The sequence below is a fragment of the Palaemon carinicauda genome, chromosome 26 (assembly GCF_036898095.1).
Source record: "Palaemon carinicauda isolate YSFRI2023 chromosome 26, ASM3689809v2, whole genome shotgun sequence".
In the NCBI taxonomy this organism is placed as follows: Eukaryota; Metazoa; Arthropoda; class Malacostraca; order Decapoda; family Palaemonidae; genus Palaemon; species Palaemon carinicauda.
In genome coordinates this window covers 41200516-41228369 of record NC_090750.1, presented here as the reverse complement: position 1 = coordinate 41228369, position 27854 = coordinate 41200516, and the positions used below count along the sequence as shown (strand labels likewise).

Here is a 27854-nt window from a genome sequence, read left to right as displayed (position 1 = left end):
AAACCGACTAATAATGTACACTGGTGTTAATTACTGTAACTAATATCTTTCAATCAAATAAATATGTTGAACAAAAGATGATCCCTATGTGCATACCAACAAAAGTTTATAATAAAATACAGGATTATCCCTGGTTTGCAGTACTTGAATCCTGAGTGAAGGAAATACTAAATATATCTCTGCAATACAAAGCAAAATAAAAAAAACAAAAGATTGAGTTTTATGCAATGAAAAGCTGTTCAACTCTACTATGTTTTCTTTTAAATTCTTTAAGGTGCTCCACACAATCCTTGGAAGTCAATAGTGCAAGTAAATAGAATGCAAACTAATATATCTTTGTACTGCTTTCTTACAAAGTTTATACAAAATTATAATAATGAACAGATGGAGAACATATACATACAGTAACAGTAGTTGTTCATAAATCGATACTGTACTTTAAAGTACTGTATAATCAGCAGATTATATTTTCTTAATTCAAATTTCATCACAAAATCAAAACTTTTTAACAATAATTTGTATTTTTCCTATACAATACAAACCAGAGACCTTTAATAGGAGATTGACTTCTGTTAAGCTTTTTTAACAAGGTAAATACAGTGGTCTATCTGTGGTGGGTAGGGGACCCAACCAACAGCTAACGCTACCTTCACTTTGACCAATGATTTATGACTTGGGGAGTGATTAAGGCGGCAATACAAATTGACTTAAAAATCTGCGATTTGTTCCTAATCTCTAACATAAACCTTCAAGCTTTAATAGGAGGGAGGATATTCCTAAAACCAATTTGACTGGTTTTACTGACCTGGGAAGAGTAAAGATGATGACATCTGTTAACCTCTTAAAAATCTGAGCATAAAGATGTCACAGGTGTTGGACTAGACAAGAAGGAAGATAAGGGGTTGTGGAAGAACCTATAACCTTAAGGATATTAAGTCTGAATATATGATCATTATGAGAAATGAGAGGCATACATTTCATCCATCCTCACCCTCAATTAGGACGATGGAGGAGATACTTCAATACAGAACTTGTCTGTAAAGAAAAGTTACTCAGTCATGAGGTTTGCCTTCATTTAGTGTTTGATCCAGCTCTCAACCCCTTTCTTAGACAAGATTCTACTTGTCTCATAATCCAGCTAATTTCACAACTCAATATTACTTCCCAATATGGGACATCTCTTAGCTCTCACTCCTCCCAGCACGAGACCGAACACATGTGAAAGATGTGAAAACACCTCAACCAAGTCTCCAAACATTCCCTAGGGTTGTGTGCGAAGATGTTTCTTCCCGCTAAGGGACACCTTCTGGCACTCGCACAGGAAGGAAGGTTCCTAGAACCCACACAGGAAGGGAGATTCCTGGAACCCACACAGGAAGAGATTTCTGAAACTCGCACAAGAAAGGAGATTCCTGGAACCCACACAGGAAGGGAGGTTTCTGGAACCCACACATGAAGGGGGTTCCTGGAACCCACACAAGAAAGTAAGTTCCTGGAACCCACACAAGAAAGAAAATTCCTGGAATGCACACAGGAAGGGAGGTTCCTGGAACCCACACAGGAAGGGAGGTTCCTGGAACCCACACAAGAGGGGAGGATCCTGGAACCCACACAGGAAGGGAGATTCCTGAAACCCACACAAGAAAGATTCCTGGAACCCAAACAAGAAAGGAGATTCCTGGAACCCACACAAAAAATTCTTTATAAAACAAACAATTTGATGTAATCTTCCAGGGGAGGGTGACAAATACTGGCTGTGTTGGAATATGATAACAAAGTGAGCATAGCCAAGTTTAATTAAGTAAATTCTCAGTATCTCCCTTTATATTTGGTGTTAATTCTATTTAATAATGAAGAATTAACACAAAATATGTGAAATACTGATAAAATGAAATACGAATAATAACCAATGAGAAAGGGTATAACGAACAATAAAAAAGTGAATAACAGGAATAATAGCAGCAATATTTTACCACATGTGGACTAGTCTTGTTTTCTTCATTCTAGTTATTCAAACTTAACTGCTTGTAACTTATTTATTAATCAGGAAGGTATGAAATGTCATCAAAGGTTTTAATGAGCTGAAACATAGATAAATACGATGAAAGGAAAGAAAATCAATTTAAGGGATAATAGATTAAAATTAAATGTATAGAGGGAAGAGAGAGAGAGAATCTCTAGATTGTCTCAGACTACAATTAATGTCCACTACTGTGCGTATAGTACACTTCCCGTTCAATGAATGCAATCCTTAAGGCATAGCAACTTAGGGATTGCATCATGCACCACCGAATTTACTACATAGAACTTCGTGATGTTTTTAAGTAATTTATTTATCTTTTTTTTCACTTGTGGGGAGATAAAATTCATGTTCATCAAAATAAACTACAGTACCAATAGTTTACATACAGTATTGTACTGTATAAGGAACCATAGGTTCAGGATTAAAACAAAGCATTCAATTTTTTCAGCTGACAGTAGTTTAAGCACAACATTATTAAGATAATTATGCTTTACTAAAGAATTTTTTTTACTTTTGTTTTCAATTTTGGGTGCATTTCAGCAATCAACAATTACCTATGAAAAGTAGATATATGAACTACAATACCGTTACAGAAACCACATGAAAACTGTAGAGCAGTACAGTGAGTTACCTAGTGTGTTAGTCAACCGCAGGTAGGCAATGGTCAGTGACTTGCTAGGTTGTAAGTTGACCCACCCTAGGCCAGCAAGCATTGGATTCTCGATCTTCGCGCCTGTCTGTTACCTAACCCCGCGAATATAGAGGGGTGACTTTACGTTGGATAATAATAGGTAACACAAGAAACAGTAACACAAATCCAGTTATCAGGAAACACTGTATATCCTCGGCTTCTTTCATAAATATCCCTTGAGAATGACTGCAGAACCAATTATTCAAATTGAAAGAAAAAGCCAAAGATTAAATTAGCCAGTGATTGAAGTCAAAGTGAAGGTAGCACTACTCAACAAAAAGAAAAGTCTGCACATTGACCTGTTGGCAATGCTAGCCATGCTTTTAGCCCTGCAGGGTTTCCAATATCTAACAGCCAGCTGTTTTTACTTCTTTAAAAAGCTTAACAGCTGCTTCCAGCTTCTCTGAAGTCATACTACTATTAAAGGTCAAAGCTTTGTATTACGTAAAAAACGAATGTTATCTTCAACACTGCATTTCTTAATTTCTTTCACAAAATTCACTGGTAACTAGTTTCAACTAATACCTTAATAACACTAAGGTATTGGATTATCTGAAAACAACTGTTCACTGGCATTTAAGAAAGACAGTTCAAATTCAGTGTCACTGAACCTGTCAACTGAAGCTCTAGCTGCTCTTCTAATTAGCTCTCTCTCTTCATCAGAATTTTCCAAAATAGTTTTCATTGCATGGGCATAGCTTTCAACATCGGTTGCCCTATAGCCTGTCTGCTGGCCTTCGTAGTCTATGACAATGTCCATCTGTGGCCCGCCAGAATCATGTGCAACCATGATCAGCCCACCAGCCATGCATTCTACAACACATATGCCAAAGTGCTCATTCCACATGGTATGAAGGCCTATTGTTCCAGTTTGTACATAATCTAAAAGCTCTGTAAAAGGGGCATTCAATTTCCAAAGAATCTTATCACCAATACCAAGTTCACTTGCTATATTCTTTAGATTATCTACACGTTGTTGGTCTTGCTCATTTCTACAGCCACCTATCAACACCAATTGCACCTTCTCAGACAAACTTGAAGGTATGATTTCACAAAGCCTCTGAAGGGATTTCAACTGCAACAAGTGGTCTTTCTCTGGGCGAAACTGACCCACAGATATAATAGACTTAACATTTTTTTCTGAATCAGAAATAAGTGACAAACTCTTGAACTTCTCAGTGTCACAAGGTGGGTACACAATATGAGTAGAAGAATGACCCCACAATGCTGTAATATGCCCATGTGTCCAAGATGAATTAACTAAAACTACATGAGCAGATTGTCCCACTATTGAGTACAGCAAAGTGAAGAGATAATAATAACCAAGTTTTAATGTACTGAAGACCACATTCTGAGCAATCACTCCACTGTTATTATGAGCTTCTACCCTATTTGCTACACGGCTCAACATGTCTGTGCTTATAGTTGGATAATGTGTATATGAACCCACAGTGCATCCTCCAACATAACGAAACAGAGGATAAGTGAATGCATACCCCATGGTATCAAAATAGATATCAGGCCGAAATTTTGACAAAGCTTCTCCCCCTAGCAACAGAGACCCTAAACTCTGCATAAGTAACGTTAACATAGGATAGTGTTTGGCTTCAACAAGGGTTCGAAAGTTGAGAAAAATAAACTCAACTGGTCTTGGCAGAGTAATATTAAATCTCTGTTGTGCTTTTTGAAGAATTTCTTGTGGGGTAGCATCTGTATCGCCTGTATATATATAACATTTCACTTTCGGATACCTGATAGAGAAAGGGGGAAAAATCCATAAAACAATTAATGTAGTTTATAATGTAATAACAATTAATATCAAAGATAAAAATATCATTGGATTTTTCTCCAAGAAAGCATCGCCGACATAAAACTCTTTAAACATTTATAATTCAATATTTATCAGAGAAAAAAATCATACTTACTTTCTTTGAATGGCTCTAATGGCACACCATAATACTCTTTCACCACCACCTCCAGCATTGCAATAGGGATGAAAAAAAGCAACATGTTTGTAACCTTTCTCACCTCGGCGTATCATAAGCACCGCCTGTAAGTTTGGATGTGGTATATTAGAAAATTAAATTTCAAAGCCCCCATTTACAATAGAATTTAAGCTTAATACAGATGTAAAAGTATATTATAATAAAAAACAAGAATAAAATTGATTAAATTCTTATTATTCCTAACCATAAAATCCTGACACCTTTAAATAGGAGTACTGTATGACCTCAGCAAAGCTGAAACACCTGTTAAGCTTTCAAGAAGGCAAACATAGCTGGCTGCCAGGTTGACCACCCGACAGGTAGCACTACCATCATTTTGACCTTTGACCTTTGTGGGGCGGTTGAGGAGAATGAACTCAGCAAAGCTGGTATAGCCATTACGACTTTTAATAAAGCAGACATCATTGATTATCGAGTGGCGGGGAAACCCAACCAACCTGACAGGTAGAGCAACCTCCCCTTTGACATCTGGCCAAGGTGCTTGCTGAGTGGGTGAGGAGGGCCATGTAACTTCCAAGTTTCAGGGTTTTATAGTTAGGAAAATGATATTTTGATTATAAAATAAATTTTTGAATATACTTACCCGGTGAATATATAATAGCTGACGTCTCCGACGGCTCGACAGATTCCAAAAACTCGCGAGCGATCGCCATGAAGGTTGCGGGTGTGCCCACCAGCGCCGACTATCGGCCAGATACCGCATATACTTGTAAATAGCTCCAGTTCTTCTCAGTCCCCTAGGTCTCTATCGGGGAGGAAGGGAGGGCCTTTAATTTATATATTCACCAGGTAAGTATATTCAAAAATTTATTTTATAATCAAAATATCATTTTTAAATATTAAACTTAGCCGGTGAATATATAATAGCTGATTCACACCCATGGTGGTGGGTAGAGACCAGTATTAATACAATAAAGGCGTATATGCTTAGAGTTTTTGACAGTTATATCATAACCAAACCCAAATAAATATAGGTACCTGGTAAGGAAGCTGACTCTGACGATTACTCTGCCTTATTAGTCCGCTTTCCTCACGAAGCCCAGCCATCCTCTCAGGATGCTGAAAGACTCCCAGGAGCTGTTGTATCCAGGGCGACCACCCATACAACAGGACCTCATCAAAACCCTTAATCTGGGCGCTCTCAAGAAACGACATTTGACCACCCGCCAAATCAAAAAGGATGCGAAAGGCTTCTCAGCCTTCCGTACAACCCAAAACAAGATTAAAAACATTTCAAGAGAAGATTAAAAGGATATTGGAATTAAGGGAATGTAGTGGTAGAACCCTCACCCACTACTGCACTCGCTGCAACGAATGGACCCAGTGTGTAGCAGTCCTCATAAAGAGTCTGGACGTCTTTTAAGTAAAATGAAGCGAACACCGACTTGCTCCTCCAAAAGGTCGCGTCCATAATACTACGCAGAGATGTTTTGCTTAAAGGCCACGGAAGTTGCTATCGCTCTTACTTCGTGCGTCTTGACCTTAAGCAAGCAACGATCTTTTTCACTTAAGTGAGAATGAGCCTCTCGGATTAAAAATACGATAAAGCATTTTTAGACATAGGCAATGAGGGCTTCTTAACTGAGCACCATAAGGCCTCAGATCCACCTCGTAAGGATCTGGTACGAGCTAAATAAAACTTAAGAGCTCTAACTGGGCACAGTACTCTTTCAAGCTCGTTGCCTACGATCTCTGATAGGCAAGGTATATCAAAAGATTTAGGCCAAGGACGAGAAGGCAGTTCATTTTTGGCTAAGAAACCAAGCTGAAGCGAACATGTGGCTTTATCTGTAGAAAAGCCGATGTTTTTACTAAAGGCATGGATCTCACTGACCCTTTTAGCCGAAGCCAAGCACACTAAGAAAAGCGTCTTGAGGGTGAGATCCTTCAGGGAGGCTGAATGTAATGGCTCAAACCTGTCGGACATTAGGAACCTTAGGACCACGTCTAAATTCCATCCAGGAGTTGCTATACGACGCTCCTTAGAGGTCTCGAAGGACTTAAGGAGATCTTGGAGATCTTTATTATTGGACAGATCTAAGCCTCTATGTCTGAACACAGAAGCCAACATGCTCCTGTAGCCCTTAATAGTGGGAGCAGAGAGGGAGCGAATATTTCTCAGATGCAGGAGAAAGTCTGCAATTTGGGCTACAGAGGTACTGGAAGAGGAAATGGATGATGACTTGCACCAGTCTCTAAAAACTTCCCACTTCGACTGGTAGACCTTGATGGTAGATGCTCTCCTAGCTCTCGCAATCGCTCTGGCTGCCTCCTTCGAAAATCCTCGAGCTCTTGAGAGTCTTTCGATAGTCTGAAGGCAGTCAGACGAAGCGCGGGGAGGCTTTGATGAAGACTCCTTACGTGGGGCTGCCGTAAGAGATCCATCCTTAAAGGTAGACTCCTTGGAACGTCTACCAGCCATTGAAGTACCTCTGTGAACCACTCTCTCGCGGGCCAGAGTGGAGCAACCAATGTCAACCTGGTCCCTTCGTGAGAGGTGAACTTCTGCAGCACCTTGTTTAGGATCTTGAAAGGTGGAAAGGCATAAACGTCCAGGTGAGACCAGTCCAGCAGGAAAGCGTCTATGTGGGCTGCCTCTGGATCTGGAACTGGAAAGCAGTAAGTCGAGAGCCTCTTTGTCAGAGAAGTCGCAAAAAGATCTATGGTGGGTTGACCCCATGTCATCCATAGCTTCTCGCACACAGTCTTATGCAACTTCCACTCCATGGAGATGACTTGTCCTCTTCTGCTGAGGCCGTCCGCCAAGACATTCATTTTCCTTGCACAAATCTCGCCAAAGGAGAGATGTTACTTGCCTTAAATGGAGTTCCTTCTGATCCGTGGATCAAAGACCCGAGCATTCCAGACTGTCCAGTGGAGCCCCCTAACCCAAATCCGATGCATCTGAAAACAACACATGGTTTGGGTTCTTGATCGCAAGAGAAAGACCTTCTCGAAGTCTGATGTTGCTGTCCCACCAAGTCAGACATGTCTAGACTGAGTTGGAGATTGGGAAAGAGATACTCTCTAAGCCCTTCTCCTTGTTCCAATGGTTTAGGTGAAATTGGAGAGGGCATAGGTTGAGTCTCCCCAGAGAGATAAACTACTCCAGCGATGAAAGAGTTCCCAGGAGGCTAGTTCAAACTCTTACAGAGCAACTGTTTTTCTCTTGCAAGTGAAGGATTTTTAACAGAGCTTGTTCCATTCTTGCGGGAGACGAAAAGGCCCGAAAAATCAGACACTGTATCTCCATTCCCAAATAAAGAATAGTCTGGGATGGGGTACTGTAAGTTACGACTTCTCTACGTTCACTATGAGACCTAGCTCCTTGGTTAGGTCTAATGTCCATTAGAGGCTCTCCAGACAGCGATATAATGACGACGCCCTGATTAGCCAGTCGTCAAAATAAAGGGAGGTTCTGAATCCTCAAAAAATGTAGAAAGCTTGCTACATTTTGCAAGGGCCTTGTAAAAACAAGAGGAGCAGGAATGAGGTCGAAGTACAGTGCTCGACATTGGTACATTACTTTCCCGTCCACAAACCTCAGATGTTGTTGAAAGTTTGGATGAATCGGGATGTGGAAGTATGCATCCTGAAGGTCGAGAGAGACCATCCAGTCGCCTTCCCTTAATGCTGCCAAGACAGATTGGTAGTCTTCATCGTGAAGTTTGTCTTGACAATGAACACATTGAGCGCACTTACATCTTAAGTACTCCTGCAGTGAACGTGGCTGCCAGATCATTGGAGCCATCCCTGATAGCCTTGTTCCTGCAGAGAACGTGGCTGTCAGACCATTGGAGCCATCCCTGATAGCCTTGTTCATGCATGACATAATTGTACAGCAAAACTTCAAACGCTCGAAAAACTCCTAACAGGAGATGGTCTAGCTCTGAAGCCGATAATAAAATCTTGGAGCGTCTCATGGCCAGGCGACGGGGAGAGTCTATGAGGCTTGAGAAGTCTCCCTGGGCAGAGGCAGGAACTCCCAAGCCGAGAACTTCTCCCGTGTCATACCAGACGCTCGCTCTATAAGCCAGTTTAAAAGGAGGGAAAGCAAAGGCTGTCTCCCCCAAACTCCTCCTGGTGATCAACCAGTCGCCTAGCAAACGTAAAGCTCTCTTAGAAGAGCGAGAGAGCACTAGCTTAGAAAACAACGGCTTCGAAGTAGCTAGGCCTAGTGTAAACTCTGACGAAGGCGAACGAGGAGCAGCAGTTACAAAATGGTCCGGACAAAGATCCTTAAAAATCAGCATGATTTTTTTAAAGTCCATAGAGGGCTGAGCAGCTTTAGGCTCCTCTCCGTCTGACAAAGTCCCCAAAGGAATATCAGTAGGAGGGGGATCAGCAACTTCCTCATCTGAAGGAACCTCGTCCGACAATTGCCGAGTCTCATGAAAAGGAGAGACCTGCCGCGGTGGCAATGCTTGACAGGCAAAGTCCACACGCAAAGGAGCAGCAGTAGCAGTCAAGGAAGCGACGTCATGTCGCTGCTGAAAGGACTGACCAGCAACAACAACAGGAGTTGATGGACGCTCGACGTCAAGTCAAGACTGCCTTGACTGCCTAGACTGAGCAGTCAAAACAACCCTTGACTGCGGTGCTTGACGCTCAACGTCAAAACAAGGCAACTGAGCTGGTTGGCGAACGTCCTGAACGTCAACACGAGACTGCGGCAGCGGCTGAACGTCAACACGAGGCTGCGGCAGCGGCTGAAAGTCAACACGGGACTGCAGCCAGTGAGGATCCAAGTCACGTGACTGACGTGACAAACTACCGACATCTAGTTTCATAACGTCAAAAGGACGAGTAAATGCTCGTTTGGGCGGCTGACGGCCAGAGTCTCGTTTAGCGTAACGGCGACTCGAAAGCGAAGGTTCATCGTGAACCTGCTCAACGTCATACTTCTCCATAAGGGAGGCAAGCTTAGTCTGCATGTCCTGCAGGACAACCCATTTAGGATCAACGGGAGTCGGAACGGGCCGAGACGACGGTAACGTCTGTGTTGGCAAAACATTGCCTTTACCGCGACCCTCGGACCCCGTGTTACGCTTGCGTTTAATAGGCGAACCGTCTTCCGACGACTGCAAAGGGTCAGAGCTGTCCCCATGGCTACAGCCAGGACGCTGGACCTGTCCTGAAGGGACTGACTTTCGCTTAAAGGGTCTAGAAACCTTGCGCCAAGGTTTCTTTTGCGAAAAGTCTTCGGATGACGAGGAGAAAGTTCGTCTCGCCTGTCTTATGGCAAGGACGTGCTTGCCGAGCAACGTCTGATACCTTTTAGGGAACGTCTGTTCGTTGGTTTACACTCGTCACTCCCTTAGGTCCTACGACATTCCTTCTCCCTGGTGCATGGGAGCCTGAAAGAGGTCTCGGACTAGGCAAGTGACAAGCACGAACAAACGAACCCTCCGCAACACAGCACATGTTTTCTAGCACTCACTTCACTGATATCGTATTTTTCAATAATTTCACATTAGGCATGAATAAAACTGATATCTACCTGAAGCACGCAATTCTCCCTTACATCAAAAGGTTATAATTGCGAAATGAGTCGTATAATGTAAGCACATTAGTACAAAATGAAACACACATGCAAAAATCAAAAAAAAAAAATATACATATATATCGAATAAAACGGAAATATATAAAGTTAAAAAGGATCAGTGACTGGGGAGGAGACTAAACTCTAGTTCACTAAAGACTACATTTTCAATCTCTCACCGTACAGTGCCTTGGGACGAGAATAAAAACTAAAAACGTTTTATCCTTTCTCCCCGTACAGAGACTTGGGACGAGAGTAAAAAAACTGAATCGAGAACAACGTTACTCGCTCCCAAACTCCTTACTTGGGACAAGAATAAAGATCGGATCGTTCTCTCTTTCTCTCTCTCTCTCTCTTGTCACACACAAGAGAATTGCCCACTCACCCTTCGTCAATAAACAGGTTATTTGACCAAAGGAAAAAAACTGAAAGGACTAAGAAATTGAAAATTAACAAGTTCCTTTAAATTAGTATTTAAAACACTTCAGTTTGAAAGAAGAATGAACAAAACGTCAAAATCGATTTACTCTTTCTGCAAAGTGAAACCGTGATTCTCTCTTTCTCTATCGTAACGATAGAGCGCAAACTGCGTAGCATAAATAAACCAAACGTTAGTTCATCTTTGAAAAAAACAGCACGAAGACTATTCAAAGAATATCTTTCTTAAAATATTTTCTAAAAAATATTCATTTCATAACTCTTACAGAGCAAATGATTTAAACTTAACGAAAATAAAAGTTGAATGGGCTCAACGTTGTTTAACTTCGGTTTCCAAGTTAGGACCGCCTACATCTCGGACTAGGGGAGGAATAGGTAAAGGCCGCATATAAACAAAACATAAAATTTATCTTGATGTTTAGTATAAATGGAAAGCTAATCGAAGAGGCCTAATAAAGGCGGGTGAGATATAAAATATATAGAGGAAAATCTATAATTATCAACAATAATTTATAACGTGATAAAATAATTACTAAAAACCTAAAACACACTTCCGTACACTGAGGGAAGGGTCGGCCATCTTTACTCTATGGAAAAACCAAAGATAAAAAAGCAAGGGCAAAACACTTTTACTCTCCTTTCAAAAGCATTTCTTTTGAAGATAGTATTGAATAATCCAACACGGCGAAAGCAATAAAACCAAAACCAAGTACTTCACCAATTCGGTAGAAAACTCGAGGTCATAAAGCGAGTGGAATCGACTTGTCGATGAAACCGACAGAGAAGAACTGGAGCTGTTTACAAGTATATGCGGTATCTGGCCGATAGTCGGCGCTGGTGGGCACACCCGCAACCTTCATGGCGATCGCTCGCGAGTTTTTGGAATCTGTCGAGCCGTCGGAGACGTCAGCTATTATATATTCACCGGCTAAGTTTAATATTTAAAAATACAAATTACTTTATTAGGAGACGTCCTTATGAGGGAGGAGGTTTCTTTGACCAAAATCAGGTTTGGTAAACTGACCCAGGAAATGTCAATAAACTTCGATCCTAAGGAGAAGCAAAAGTCATGACTCCTATCAACCCCTCTAATTTCCTGTGCATGGAGATGCAACAGGAGTTTAGGGTAGGCCATTACCATAAATGGTGTAAGACAATGAAGAATCTACACGATATGCTATCCAGCATATAAGCAATAAATTATTAATGATATTATGTGTATACAACAGGTCCATCATCTGCCTTGCTTGGAGGATTGGCAAAAAATTTCAAATACAATTTAAATTGTAAAGAAGTCATTCTACTGCATAGCTTACCTACATCTGGCATCCAGTCCATCTACATACAGGTAGTGTTACAACATCTGTACTCTACTCAAATAAAGGGGAAGAGGAAAGGAAGAATCACCAGTCATTCTTGCCTTTCACTCTAGACTTACATCGCAACTGTTATCTAAGACGAGATACTACTTGTTCCGTGAGGGAGCTGAGTTCACTACACCACCTGTTGACTGGCTACTACATGTCCCAAGGATCTAGGGACATGTGAGCATATTGCCAGAGGAAGCAGGCAGTAACAATTGCCTGGCTTTTCCAGACTCCGGCCTTCATGACCTGCGCCAAGGATAAATTTTTCCTGAAGGCTAAGGCTGAACTGATACTTCTGATTTCGTGTGCCCTCACTCTCGAGGGTCTGCCTTCTTATGCTTCATCCAAGGCGTAGGAAGGTCTGATGCTTTCCTGAAGCCAGAAGGAGAACAAATCTGTCTCTTAACCTTCCTAGAGCATAGAAAAAGTCTCTGGTGCTCAGGTCTGAAGTGCTAAGTCCTTTGCTTCCTTAAGAGAGGAGATGGAGAAGTTCTTGAACCTAGCTCCTTGATCTGTATTCTGATTTGCCTGGAACTGCAAGACGGAAGAAAACAAGATCTTCTTCCATCCCTTGGTATGACCAACGGCCTACAAAATGCCATGTAACTCTATAACTATCTTTGCTGATGCCAGGGAAAGCAAGAATAGTCTTCAGTGTAAGATCATAATTTGGCACTTCCTCAAGAGGTCTGTACAAGGCTCTCTAGATCTAAGGACCTTTGTGACGTCCTAATCAGGAGGTCAAAGTTTCTTTGGAGGAAAACACTATTCAAAGCTCTTCATGAGCATGGACAGTACAGTACAGTACAAATGTTACAGCCCCTCAATCTAAGAACCTGGGTCAAGGCTAAGCAATAGCCCTTTACTTACATTGTCTTCAACTAGTAACATCATTAGATCAGTGAACTATTTGGTTTGTGGCCACTTGGGAGTCAGCAAGGTCATCACTCTGTAGATGACCCAACAAAACAGAAAGAATGGCATAAAAGTGTAAGCAACCAGGTCATCACAAGGAAGTAGGAATACGTCCTCTAACGTTGCTACCTGATCTGGTACTGTGGAACAATATCCTGGAAGCTTCTTGTTCATGTGTTTGTGAACAAGACGAGCACTGAAGAACCCTAAAGGATAAAAACGTTTCTGCTACAGCTTGTAGAAGAGCCCACTCTTCCTGACCCCCCAAATTGAGCGTATCAGCTGTTACATTCTTGTTCCCTATAATGTATCTTGCAGACAGCATCACAGCGTTGTTGAACGCCCAAATGTGAGTCTGCCTTGCCAACTCACATAGGTAATGTGAAACAGTCCCACCCTGCTTGTTAACATAGGCCACTCCTGTTGTAGTGATGCACATCAATACTACTGAGAGCCCTATCAAACTCTGTTGGAAAGCTTGCTGGACTAAAAGCATGGCTTGCATTTCTAACAGGTTGAAGTGTAGACTTTTCTCTTTCTTGAACCACAGCCCTTAGGCAATGTCATCCCTCAGAAGCATACCCCGTCCTTCCTTAGATACATCTGTGAATCTGTGAACAGTAGCGACTCTAGAGGAGGGGAGTCGAGACTTCCATGATGAGGTCTTCATCATTTAACCATTACTTTAGATTTAACCTCACTGCTAAGTTCACCGAAACTAGGGAGTGGGGAGGAATGGTGACAGCTGACCAGTGATGCCTAAAACAGCATTGTAGCAACCGCTGGTGGAGGTACCCATGGGGGATGAGTTTCTCCAACGACAAAAGATTTTATAGAAAATGTCACTGATATGCCAGCAAATATTAAACTTCAAGAAAAGGTTACACAATCTCCCTGAGTATGCTGATATGACCATCGGTCGGAAAGACTTATTGTTGCTGTACTGTATCTATCAACATCCCCACATACTCCGTCCTTCTCTCGGGCTTGAGACAAGACTGTCTGTGAACACTTGAGTGAACACCTGTAGAGTAGTGGATAGTATTCAGCTTATGATTCTGAACTGATGTAGTCATCCCTTGCTTTCCATGAGGGTTACATTCCAGGACCCTTACCTATTTACTGGCATTCTAAGTTTTTAAAAACCATCCCCATACAGTTACAAACCATTCCCACACTCTTATAATACTTTACTACACTCCTATAAACATTTAGTTATACACAATTTATGCTATACATATACAGTAGGTGCAATGCTGAAAATGGTACACAAGAGATTGGGCTACCCAAGCCTAGCTCACAAGTATGGGACTGGAGTCCATTGTGAACAATAAAATATTAATGAGCAGATAATTAACGAAGCGAAGAGATCTCTAGAATCCGTGTTGCCATCGTTTGTAAACGAAGGAATGTCAATTCCATCCCCTAGTCCATACGGAATAAAAGCGAAAAACCCAGAAGGGTTATGGCTTATGAGACCGTTGTTCCAAGAGGACATGATGGAGTGAGACAAGAATTGAAAACCAAAACCAAGTGAGTGATCCAATGAGTTCGCTAAAAAAGAAGAAGTTTGAGATAAAGACCTCGAAGGAAAACCTTCTTATCTGTAACAGTAGTTGGGTAAGACTACTGTATGTATCTACCTTCCAAGTGAGATCCGAAGAATAAGAGGGTCTCCATAGTAAGATGTCGCTGATTCTCCCAGCAAGTGGGAAAATTGTCTGTCTAAGGTGAAGGGCAACTCTCCCTTGGAGGGGGAAGTTGTCCAACACCCAAAGGTTGACCTCCAGGCAAACAAACTCTGCTTACTGTCAACAAGCCAAGCAAGAGTGCATGTGCCACTCGCGAAGTTCTAGTCTACCATTTAAAAGATGTACAGTACTCTTGTAGGTAACAAAATACCAAAACAAGTGACCTAAATGGTTAGAGAGAGGGAGATGAAGAGGCAACTGATCGCCAACGTCCCAGATACATCAACCCACAAGGAGCAGTGGTAGTAGAAGCCGCAACAGAAAAGGTCGGAAATATACGTTCGCTAGAGCTGACGAGATAAGGGCGGTCGATGTAGAGGCTTCTGCACCTGAATGCATGGGCTATCCAACACGTTGATGTGGCAAGTGAGGTATTAAGCGCGAAGGTTGACGAGTGTGCAGCACACCTCCTACCGTTGGCGAATGATGGGATAAGTTCACAGAAAAGAGTGTGAGCTGAACTCCCTTAGTTGTATGTCGTGGAGAAATTGTGAGTGCTACCGAAGTAGCGCAAATAGTAATAATCACAGATTAAAGTTCTGTGCGCACTGCAAAGTAATGCACACCTGTGCACCACCGAAGTTGCGCACACACCTGTAGACTACCAAGGTAGCATGTAATAGTGTTGATAAGGTAGCATTCGCTCCTACTCTGAATAGAAGTCTAGCGAGTGTATCCTTTGTGAGCGCTACCGAGGTAGCACATACTCGCATTGATGAAGTAGCACTGACTCTTGCCCTGAACAAAGTGTCTAGCACTTGAAAAAATAGTGCGAGCGAGCTATTGCATGAGTCTATTGTCCTCTCTCAGTGAAAGTTGTAGGTAGCAAGCTCAGAGCTCCTTGTGATTGTCTCGCAAAGATTGTCGTCCTACTGGAATCACCTGGAGCACAAGTTGCCCTCACAGATGCGTCGCTCATCACTGCTGGTCAGACAAGAAAGGTCAAAGATTGCCGCTCTGTAACCCCCTCCATCGAATGAGACTTCTCAGAACAAGTGGGTGCATCGTTGGTGGTGCTGAAGAGACCAACAGGAGAAGACCTACCCTACGAACAGAGAAGATGTCCCTTGAGAGGAGCAGGAACATGCTTACACTCTTTGCACTCCCTTTGGCGGCTGAGACATCTCAGAATGAGGGAGTGTGGTGTAGTCGGTGCTGAAGAAACAACTCAGGAGAAGACTTAACCCACAAACGGTAAAGGTATAACCTGCAAGGAGCAGGAAAAAGCCTCTGCCCTTCGCACTTCCTCTACAGGCTGGCATCTCAGAATGACGAGGGAGGGCAGTGTCATCAACACTGAAGGGATGAATCCGGAGAAGGGCGAACCCACGTACGGGAAAGGTGTCCCCTTTGAGTAGCCAGAACAAACTTCACACATCACATCCCCTCTGCCGGTTGAGCTTACTCAGAATGACGGATTTGCAGTGTCGTCACCACTGAAGAGACCACTCAGGAGAAGACCTAACCAGGGAAGAGGTAAGGTGAGGCACAGGAACAATCTTCCGTCTTTGCACTCCCTCTGCAGGCTGACATCTCAAAACGAGGGAGTGTGGCGTTGTAGGTGCTGAAGGAATCACTTCGAGGAGGATTGAACCCGCGTACAGGAAAGGTGTCCACCGTGAATAGCAAGAACAAGCTTTAGACTTCACATTCCCTCTGCCGGCTGAGTTAACTCATAACGAGGGAGTGCATCGTTGTCAGCAGAGGAGCAAAACCGAGGTCAAGCTCTGGGTTGGACGCAAGCGGCCTTCTTGGAGAACAATAAAGGTGCATCAAAGGAGAGAGACTCCTTGAGGAGGAGGGGAGAGCTTCTTTGTTAAGGGAAGGGGCGAAGTGCTCCATCCTAAGGGTAGAACGGAGCAAAGAAGTTTTCTCGTCCTCGAGGACAATTCCGAAGGAAACGCAGCCTTCTTTCACTTCATGCACACTCACTCTGAACAGCAACACTCACATCTGTAAAAATAAAGAAACAAAACTAAAAGAACAAATTAGTCAAAGGCCAGTCAAAAGGTTGAGTGGTAGAGAGGGCGAAGCCAAAAGAAAAAGTGACAAGACAATAAAGGTGTGTGTGTGAGTGGGGTAGCCTATACTATCCCACTACCTCCCCCACTAACTAGTGGTGGGGTAGTTATACCAGCTAAAAGTCTTATGGCTAGATTTCGAGCTTCACCAAAAAGTATATTCCCTAATAAAGAGCGAAAGGGTTTGTATTAGTTTCGGAACAATAATGTACAGTATTATCTAGGGCATGGAGTAAAACCATCTAATATTATCTTTTGTAAACATGCAACTATATTACAGGTGAGTGATCATATAATAGGAGCTTCAGCCCTTCATATTTAGCTCTCAGACCTTGATAACTCCACTGTAATATTGAGGAGAAAATAAAATTTACCTTTTGGAAGATTCCTTAGAAGTCATCCTATCAGAGTTTTTGGAATTGATGGGAGTCTCTGATACTCTCTTCATAAAAACAGATCTTGCTAAGCCTGGTTTGGTATTTTTCTCAACAGCCTTCTTGTTTATTTGTCGAGGGGGAGGGTGAACCTCGACGTTATTCTTTGATATATTTAAATTTTTTGAAGGCTTATTTTTTTTAGACAGAACTTCATGCCTATTTGCAATAGGTATTTTTCCATTTCACAGAGGGGAGAGGGATGGACTCCCTGTTTTCCTATCAAAAGATTGAGAGCTATGTTGCTTTTGTACCTCCATAATGACAGGTGCATCCAATAGCTCTCTGCTTAAGATACTTCCCCTAAATCCGGCAATGATGTTCCCCAAGATGAAAGCCTTGGGCTGTTCATCCGAGGTGTGGTAGATTCAGAGGAAAGAGGTGGTGCCTTTTTAATGATATACTGTACACCGATTCTAAATCATCAAACATGGTATTAGCCCTATACGGTGATTTAGGAAGCGGAGGCTTTTCATTACTTGGTCTCTAGCTGGTATTACAGTTCTCTCTGGATGTCCTGCATCCTTAGATTTTAAGTTTTGTTATAGCTTTTTATCTTACTTGGAAGTTGCCTAGCATATCCCACACTAATATGTTCTGCATCTGACTTATTAACAACTGTTTCTCCTATTTGACATTGAGGAAATTTCTAACTGGTTGGCTTGTGATACTGGCTACAATTAGTGCACCTTGCAACAGAAGTGCAGGTTCTATGCTCAAGATCAGAAGAATTCTCACAGAACTTTACAATTTAACATACCCTAGATGCATCCGAGATTTGAAACAATTGTAGCACTGCAATAGTTTCTGTTTACTAAAGGCAAACTGGTATTCTCTCATTTTTTTAAGTATACATGAGAGGGTACATCCTGGTCTTCAAAGTGAAAATAATCACAGTGGTTCTGTTCTGGGAATCTTGTGAACCTTTCATATTTCTTCTGGGCACATCAAAGATTTCATCCTCTCCCCTCTGAGCAAACAACTTTTGCTGGGCACTCTTCAGCCCCTGAGATCAGAGCAGGGCTGTACTGGTCTTGGGGGGGCTTTTGAGTGCCATAGACATGGTCTAAGACTGTGTGTTTGCCCTCCTGGGTCTGATAACCCATTGATGGCCATCATGCAGACCAAAACCTACTAACAGCTAATTCGGAGTCTTCCACCCATGAGACATCATCTCAGGGTGGGTAGTAGTCGTCATTGGAGTGATGAGGGAATAGTGATAACTTCCTAGGAGCCTCTGAAGGTCTCGCAATCCTTATAGAGGATTTTGGTAGTGTTTTTGAGTACTTGGCTTCTTTCCTCGGAGAAAGGTTTCCATAAAGGAAGCCTTTGTAGGCATCCCCATGCATTGTTCACCCATAGGAGGAGAGACAGTCGGGTCCACAGGCTTAAAAGCTTGTCTATGTTCTAGAGGAACCCCCTCAATGGGGGAGAGGCAGAAGGAGCTCGCAAGAGACTCTTCCCTATGTGGAACCTCTTGTGAAGTTGCTGGATGTTGAAAAATCAGCCAAGGAGATGTAGGTACAATGATACTCAGCTTCCACTTGGAAATCTTAACTGGAGTCACTTTGACTCTTGGTGAGACTACCTTCTCAGAAACTCCTCTTTTCCTATTAAGGGGAGAGAAAGAAACAGTGGATTTTCGCCTGGGATCTGCTGGAGGCGAGGAAGACTTCTCCAGGGGAATCCTGGGAGTCTCCAAAGGACGGAGAGGGGGAATTCCTGCTGCAAAAGCTTAAGAGACGGCCCTCACCAGGACTCCAAACCACGGTTCCTGACCTATTGCGGCACTGGCTGAAAGATCCCCTGAAGGTATAGTCGAAGAGAGTTTCTGCAAGGAAGCCTTGCCTGAGAATGACATAAACCTAGTGGGAGGCTGTAGTTCTGTAGTTTCCTTACGAGGAAAAGGGACTGGACGTGATGATAGTTCCCTAGGAACCCTGAACGTTTTATCTTCCCAAAGAGAAGATCGTTGGTGGACGTTCATGTCTCTTTGTTCTCTCCGGTGAACGCAATGATCTGCGTTTGCTAGGAAGAGAATGAGGAGAGGGCGCACGGCGAGGAGGCAAACATCTGTGCTCCGGAGAACACATCAAGGCTTGCGAAGGAGAAGGCTTGTGAGATATCTCTTCCTGAGAACGACAATGTTCCTTAGAACAGCGCCATTCTGGCGAGCGGTGACGATGGTCAAGGGATAGTTGAGGTCCCAGCGATCGTTGTGGTGAGCAATCGCGAGTCACCGGAGTGTGACGAGCTGCCGATGGAGAATGTTGGACACCTCATGATTGTTTAACGGATCAGCACGTTGGCGAACTGCGAGCAGCAAGGGGCTGCTGTTGTTTGGCTTTCGATCTCCTAGGAGATCGGCGAGTCACTGGCGAACGACAAGTTGACAGAGACTGGTGAGCAGTTGAAGATTGATAGTGAGCAGGCAAAAGGCAAGACGTCGGAGAATGACGAATCGGCGAACCATAGGGGAATGGTGAACCTTAGGTGAATGATGAGCCTTTTAAGAGAGGTGAGAAATTTGTGAATGGCGAGAGATGAGGAACTAGGTGACAGAACCAGCTGGAGGACCGCAAACAGCAGTTCGTTGGTGAGCAGTTGGCGAGGAGTGCTGGACTGACGAACGCCACAAGGCTGGCGAACAACGAGTCAAGATGAGTCCGTTGAACCAGGCAAAGATCAGGAACCAGACGGCAAACGGCTAGACTGGTGAGTCGTCAGGCTGACGGTTTCTCGGTGACAGCAAATCCTACAAAGGGAATCATTATGCAGCAGACGGAGAAGAGCCAAACAGCCGTCTCTTTGCCGAAGGCAAAGGAGAACATCTGAGGCGACAAGTGCCATGAACTCTGCGAGATCGTTGCCAGCGAGGGCGAGCCTCTGCAGGGGAGGGCTGATCAGCAAGCTTGGTCTCTGGCAGGCCTCCGAAGAGGTGTCTCTATGGGTGGTCTCTTGCGAACGAGAGAGGTGATCACCCGCAGAAGAGACTTGCCTCAGACCTTGCTTCGCCCCCAAAGAATGATCAATGAGGGGGAGAAGTGCAGTCCTTGGCAATGGCGGTAAGAGCGTAGGACAAAGCAGGGTTTTTTTATACAACCTCTTTTATTACATTGTGAGACATGGAACATTTCTCTGAAACTATTTTATCTAAAAAAATTATGCTGCAAACATTCCTAATCTTATTCTTGTTCCTGGATAATCTTATCTAATTCTGTACGGGGTACTCACCCAAGATATGCTCTCCAATGAAACCTGGCTGATGTCCATGACAATGAATCAGCTGTGCAGTAGATGACGAAAAAGACTATATTATTTACTGCACAGCCAATCTTAGTCGCCACCGTAGGGTTTGACTGAATGTAATAAGTAAAAAATTTAGTGAAACTCGGATGTCCTTGGGTTATGACGGTCATGAGTTACAATGATTGGCCGTTACGAAAGGGCTTCAATACGGTCTAATCATAACTCAATTTTGATGACGGTTTGTATTCATATAGGAACAAATAATAATTAGATATTGTATGAATTTATGGCTATACTGTACATTAAACTTTTAAAAATGAAGTCAATACCTACCAGCTTAATGAGAAACCAGCAAATACACAAACACCCAGCGAGCACTACCAAGAGTTGGAGAATAATTGTGATCCCCAGGGACCAAACTCTTAGCGCAAGAGACATCATCTGTGAAGTCAGGTTCACTAATTCGACTATAGACTCCAAAAAGTTTGTTATGATATTGGTCATAGTGAAATCTGAAAGCAAATGAGAAAAATCAGCCACTTTCTAACCAGTTTTCTGCTGTATGGAAAGAATACAATATCACACATTTTTACATATGAAAAATTTGGAAATAATTTGTATTTTACCTAACTATAAAAATTTGAAGCTCTACAGTGGTGATATATTTCGGCGACAAATGAAACTAGCTGTAAGACTTTTACACGAGGCGTAACCACCATCTACTAGTAAGTGGAGGGGTAGCGGGGGTAGACCAACCACCCCACTCACACCAGCACTAGTAACTGAACGTCAATTTGCAATTGTGGCAGGACTTCTGGGGGAAGGTGATGTCGGGTCCAGTATACTAAAGAGCTCCAGGTTTGTATACAGTAATTAGAAAAAAGGACAAATTTGGAAATAATTTGTATTTTTCCTAACAATATAAACCTTTAGCTATATATAGGGGTATTACTTTCGCCGAAGATGAAAGGACAAGCCGCTAAAATTTAGCGAGGGTTAACTACCCATCCTGCTAGTTAGTGAGGGGTAGGGGGGTAGCTAGCTACCCTTCTCACTCACATACCTGTGACTGTGCTTCACTTTGCTTGGAGGTAGGAATTCAAGGGGGACAGGGTTGGCGGATAAGTTTGTATAAACAGCTAAAGGTTAGTATCGTTAGGAAAAATGCAAATTATTTCCAAATTTTTCATTTGTTTGGTAACTAGAATACAAACCTACGCTATTTATAGGGGTATGATTCACCCATTAATAGGGCGGACGTCCCTGCCAATCTGGCTTTTTGGCTTTACCTGGTTATTCCCCTTTGTGTGTGTTAGCACATAAAAGGGGAAACCCTAACACCTCGCTAACCATGCTATGCATGGTCTGCAGCCTACGCAAGCTGTGTGTGTTGAGATACTAGCAATGAGATTGTCAAGATAAGATCTCTTCTGAGTCATAGGAATCGTCTGAGGTCACCAAGACATACCCAATACCACCTCGCCAGGGTATGGGGACACAACAGTATTGACACAATACTAGGTTACACAAGGGAACAATGGTTTACCTGCAGAGGTTAAGGTTAGCTGTGCAGAGGACTATGGATGCTGATTTCCCCCAAGAGAGGGGAGGATGAAGAAATGAAAGAGAGTCATTTTTTTTCATTCACTCACACTAAAACTGGGTAACTATGCCCTCAACCTTCTGCTACTTGTCCATAAAGGAGCTTGAGGTATTGAACCAGTTGTTGTACAACCACCACAGGATCAATAGAGAACGCATCCTGTCTCCTGTGGGTTACGTCTTGCAGGTAGTTGGCGTATGAAGGTAATTTGATGCTTCCACATGCCAGAGTAGTTACGATTGAATGCCAGTGATGTAGCAATGTCCCTGACGTTAAGTGCTCTGGTCGACATGTCGGAGGAGGATTTGGATTCAGTGCGAGGCCTATGACCTTGCGAATCCAGGCAGAGATGGTGCTCTTCGTGATCCTCCTCTTGACCTTCCCCGTGATGACGAAGTGATGACACTCGGGGTGACCTCTTGTAGTTTCCTTGAGGAAGGGACCCTAGTTTCTCTTTGGCATAGTAACCGTTGATCTGGATCATTGGTCATGCTGCAAAGGATTCCTAGACCAAAGGGTTCAGATTCTGGGATCTGAGCTGCCAGAAACGAGGTCGAGCATTTCTTGATTCATTGTCGTGAATGAGAGATATTAAGGGCATTCCAAGGGGTTAACACCAACTGTCTTGGCCAAAGCCAATACGAGAGGGAGGCCTGTCATCAAGATAAGGAGACCTCTGCTGCTTAAAATCCTGGAACGAGGTCTCCTTTCTGACTCAGGGTTCGTAGGCTCTAAGCTCCATATGAGGGAAGATGCCGACATGGAAGAAAGGTTAATTCCTTTCAGGCTGAAGGCGAGGCTCAAGGAATAGCGGTGACATTTCATTGCTGAGAAGAGTTCCAGCGGAGAGAAAATGTCTACCCTTTTCAGTTTCATGGCGGGACTCAAGGCTGAGAGAGAGTCTTCTACTGACGAAACCAAGAGGAGCTTTCCCTTCCGCAGATACACAAAGAACTCCACTATTGCTAGAACAGAGGCATCGAGTGGAGAGATACTGCTTTCACAACACTAACCATGGAAGACATTCTACTTTGCCTGGTAGACTGAGGCTGACGATCTTCGCAGGTGTCCAGAAATCCTTTTCGCACCTTGTTGCAAAAAAATCCTTTCTGAGTTAGGAGATGCTGGATAGTCTACAGGTGTGAAGACGCAGCAAAGCTAAGGCTTTGTGGAAGATATTAACATGTGGTTGTATGAGTATATCTCGTTGCGGAGGAAGTTCTCTTGGAAGCTCCGTCAGGAGTTGCAGAAGGTCTGAGAACCATCCTCAGTGATGCCATAGCAGAGCTATGAGGGTCATTGAGAGATTGACCGATGTTCTGGTCTTGTTGACTAATCTTCTCGTTAGACAGAACGGGGGAAATGAATAAACGTATATGTTGCCCCATTGTTGTTGGAATGCAGCTTGCAAGAGAGCCTAGGGGTCTGGAACTGGGGAGCAGTACAACAGGAGCCTGAAATTCAGGGCTGTTGCGAAGAGATCCACCATCAAAGAACCCCACAAAGTCAGGACTGTTGGCTACTAGATGATCCAAAGACCATTCGGAACCTCTTATCTGAGTCGCTCTGCTCAGGTCGTCCGCGAGCACATTCCTTTTGCTGGGAATGAAACGAGCTGATAGTTACCGAATGGACTTCCATGTGATGTAGGGAGAGAATTTCACATTCAATAAGTTAATATATGCATGTGATTAGCTATTTCATAAGTTTTGTTCGATAATTAAACGATACAGACAAATAATATTAGTTGATTTTATAAAGAGAGAGAGAGACAGGCGTCGAGAGAGAGAGAGGAGTGTAAGGGTATTGTGCGCTCTAATAGCTGATGTTGTAGTTTTGAAAGCCCAAACATTCTTTGTGAGAAAGATTAATCATGGGTGAGTCATTGACACGCAGTGTTCGCCAGCCACCAAGAAAGCCGGTAACAATGACGTCACCATTACGTCAGAAGAGGGGACCAATAAAACACAAGAATAGTCACATGATGTGACGTAATTACCACTTAAGATGCTTGTGAGATAGAAGACCGCGCTCTTTCCTCTTAGTAACCGCAGTGAACGGTTTTCCCTTCTCCCCCATCCTGGGGCGAGGCCCCACACCAAGTGCTGATGTGCCAGGCACTTAATTAACTTCAGAAGTGGAGTTAAAATGGCTGCAAGTAACAGGAGAGAAGTTCAGTAGGAGAAGCCCTTTTGCCTATCAACCGAGAGGTGACAAATTATCTACGATGGAGGAGGAATTTTTAACATGTCCATTTGGAGGACACCAGTAGGACCAAGTTCTAGAAGAAGAGCGCTCGGATCGTGATGACCTATGATATGTAAGATTTTCTGATCGTCACGAACGGTGATCAGGGGAAGAGTGTTCAGAATGGCAAGGCGATGGCAATGCTTGTCATCAAGTGCTGCTGGTGGTAGGAGCGCTGGTCCCCGGAAGATCTACACCTGCAACCTTTGGGTTCCTGTGGGGAGAAACAAAGGGTTGAAGGTTAGGAGACGACGAGGTCCCAGGATGGAGAGAGGGTATGTCATCAGCCGAAGGCCATTGGAGAGGCAAAGGCGAGCATCGAGGCCAGGAGAGGGCGAAAGATGGATCTCGCATAGTTCCAGAGCGTGAGATGTCGACGGCTCCGGAGAAGGGTCCTTCCAAGCACCAAGCTGAAGAAGGCCCAGCAGCTCCTCCTTTGAAGGGGGTCTCGAAATACCTAAGGATGACCACATCTGCAAAAGATCTGAAAGGGAGAATGACTCCCAGGCAGCTGGAGGTGAAGATGCTCCTCTAGGTGAAGCAACAACCCCCCCAGTACCCCGAGGTTGCCTAGGAGTTAGTCGGTCTGCACTCCTACTCGATCGTCCCTCGGAGGAGCGCGAGCGAGAAGGAGCTTTTGAAAGAGATTTGGGGGTGCGCTAAGAAGAACGTGCTTTCCTCACCCCTGAGGGAGAAAGATCGCTCTTCGCCTTCTTCCTGCAACGCCCAAATTTCTCTCATTGGGAGGCAGGCCACTCCCTATACTCTGCAAAGGGCAAATCCTGCTCGCAGCGATGCCCTCTGCACGAAGGACGCAGAGAGTGCGGGTCGGTCTCCAACGAAGACATGAAAGTACGGCATATGGCACCCTCGCGTCCTGGACAGGTTCGCAGAAGGCAATCATAGAGAGAACACGCACACCTGAAAAGAGAAAGGAAAAACAAAAAGTCCAATGATAGTCAGGAAGAGAGAGGACATGTCCTATATCTATCGAGCCAGAAGAAAAAGTGACGTCTCTCACTGCTGAGAGAGTATACGGTATACAGTATATAGAGGCGGCTGGGTAACCCCCAGCCTACCTGGTCAAGCGGTTAGGCAGGGTTGTCACCTGGCAATTAAAGTCTAATGGCTACCTTCCAGCTACACTGAAAGAAATCCCTATAAATAACGAAAGGTTTGTTAGTATGGGAACAACATGACAAATTCGTAAATAATTTGTATTTTTCCGAACTATACAAACCTTAGCTATTTAATAGGGGTATTACTTTCAGCGTAGCTGAAATGACGAGCCATTAATATTCAACGAAGGTTTACTACCCACACCACTAGTTAGCGGGGGGAGGGGAGGGTAGCTTGCTAACACCCCCCCCCCTCTCACACACCTGTGCTTGAGCTCACTTTTCTTGGAGGTAGGACTTCAAGGGGGATGGGGCTGGCAGGCAAGTTTGGTTAAATAGCTAAGGTTTGTATAGTTAGGAAAAATACAAATTATCTACGAATTTGTCATTTGTTCCATAACTGAAATACAAACCACGCTATTTAATAGGGGTGACTCACCCATTAGGAAGGGTGGACATCCCAGCCAGTCTGGCTTTTGGCTTTGCCCGGGGGCTCGTTATTTGAGTGTGTAAGCACCCAAGAAATAAGGAGTCCCTGCACCTCGCTAGAACCTTGCTACGCAAGGACTGCGGCCAACGCAAGCTGTGTGTGAAGGTATGAAGAAGTGTGACTCGTCCTAGGAAGTTGTTCTAAAGTTCTTTAGATGGAAACTTGTAGACTAGGACTTTCCCAATACCACCTCGTCAGGGTATGGGGATGTAACAGTATTAACCTTAATGCTAGGAACACAAGGGAGCATGGTTTACCTGCAGTGGTTTGAGGTCAGCTATGCAGAGAACCCAGGATGCTGCTTTCCCCAAGAGAGGGGATGATGAAGAAAAGAATAAGGGCCAGTCAAACCTTTTCATTCATGCAGACTAAAACCAGGTAACAATGCCCTCAACTTTCTGCTACTTGTCCAATAAGGAGCTTGAGGTTTTAAACCAGCTGTTGTGCAGCCACCACAGGGCCAATAGCGAACGTATCGAGTCTCCTGTGGGTCACGTCTTGCAGGTAGTGGGATGTGAATGTTGACGTTTCCACACCCCAGCTTGAAGAACCTACGTCAGTGAAAAATTTCTTTTCAAGGTCAGGGACGCAGCTGTGCCCGACATTGTGTGCTCTAGGGCGACGTGACGGAGGAGGGTCTGGATTCCAGGCCAGGTCAATGACCCTACGAATCCATGCAGAGATTGTGTTCTTGGTGACCCTCCTCTTAGTCCTTCCTGTGCTGACGAATAGTGCTGGCACATGAGGACGGGCTGCAGCTGTTCTTTTGAGGTACAGCCTCAAGCTCCTTACTGGGCATAGTAAGAGATGGTCTGGGTCATCTGTTACAGTACGGAGACTAGAAATAAGGAAGGAGTCAAATCGAGAATCCGCCACTCCAGGATTCTGAGTCTTAGCAATAAACTCAGGGACGAAGCTGAACGTTACCTTCCCCCATCCCCTTGAATGGGCGCTGTCATACGAGAGACTATGAAGTTCGTTGACTCGCTTGGCCAAGGCCAAACCTAGCAGGAATACCGTCTTCCAGGTTAGGTGGCGATCTGATGCCTGGCGTAAAAGTTCATAGGGAGGTCTCTCAAGAGACCTGAGAACTCAAACCACGTTCCATGGGGGAGGTCTCACTTCCGACTGAGGGCAGGTAAGTTCATAACTACGTATGAGTAGAGAAAGTTCTAGCGATGAAGAAATGTCCATTCCTTTCAGCCTGAAGGCTAGACTTAAGGCTGAGCGATAGCCTTTCACTGCCGAGACTGAAAGGCGCATTTCTTCACGCAAATACCCGAGGAACTCCACTATTGTTGGAATAGTGGCATCGAGTGGAGATACCCCTTCCACGACACCGACCACAGAAGACTTTCCACTTTGCCTGGTAAACTGCTGCCGAAGACTTTCGGAGGTGTCTAGACATCCTAACAGCAACTTGTTGTGAAAATCCTCTCTCAGAGAGGAGATGCTGGATAGTCTCCAGGCGTGAAGTCGTAGCGAACCTACGGCTTTGTGGAAGATGTTGGCATGCGGTTGTTTGAGTAGATTGTGTCGTGGAGGGAGTTCTCTTGGTAGCTCCGTTAGGAGTTGCAGAAGGTCCGGGAACCATTCCGCGTGATGCCATAGCGGAGCTATGAGGGTCACTGAAAGATTGACCAATGTTCTGGTCTTGTTGAGTACCCTCCTCATCAGACAGAACGGGGGAAAGGCGTAAACGTCGATGTTGTCCCACCGTTGTTGGAAAGCATCTTGCCAGAGAGCCTTGGGTCTGGGACTGGGGAACAGTACAGCGGGAGCCTGAAGTTCAGGGCCGTTGCGAAAAGATCCACAGTCGGAGAACCCCACAAAGTCAGAACTTAGTTGGCTACTGGATGATCCAAAGACCACTCGGTACTCACTATCTGAGAAGCTCTGCTCAGATTGTCGGCGGGCACATTCCTTTTGCCTGGAATGAAGCGTGCCGATAGTTGTATC

General features: G+C 44.0%; 1 protein-coding gene across 1 annotated transcript in view; it reads right to left on the bottom strand.

Annotated features, from left to right (window-relative positions):
* Window positions 1-2626: 2626 nt before the first annotated feature.
* LOC137619503 (GDP-Man:Man(3)GlcNAc(2)-PP-Dol alpha-1,2-mannosyltransferase-like) overlaps window positions 2627-27854 on the bottom strand; it is a 41157-nt gene continuing 15929 nt past the window's right edge. Inside the window, exons 2-4 of the mRNA XM_068349595.1 lie at window positions 20771-20949; window positions 4640-4764; window positions 2627-4465 (exon numbers count right to left, since the gene is read on the bottom strand). Coding sequence (XP_068205696.1) covers window positions 3250-4465; window positions 4640-4764; window positions 20771-20941 — 1512 coding nt within the window. The 5' untranslated portion in view covers window positions 20942-20949 and the 3' untranslated portion in view covers window positions 2627-3249. The remainder of the gene's footprint in view (window positions 4466-4639; window positions 4765-20770; window positions 20950-27854) is intronic.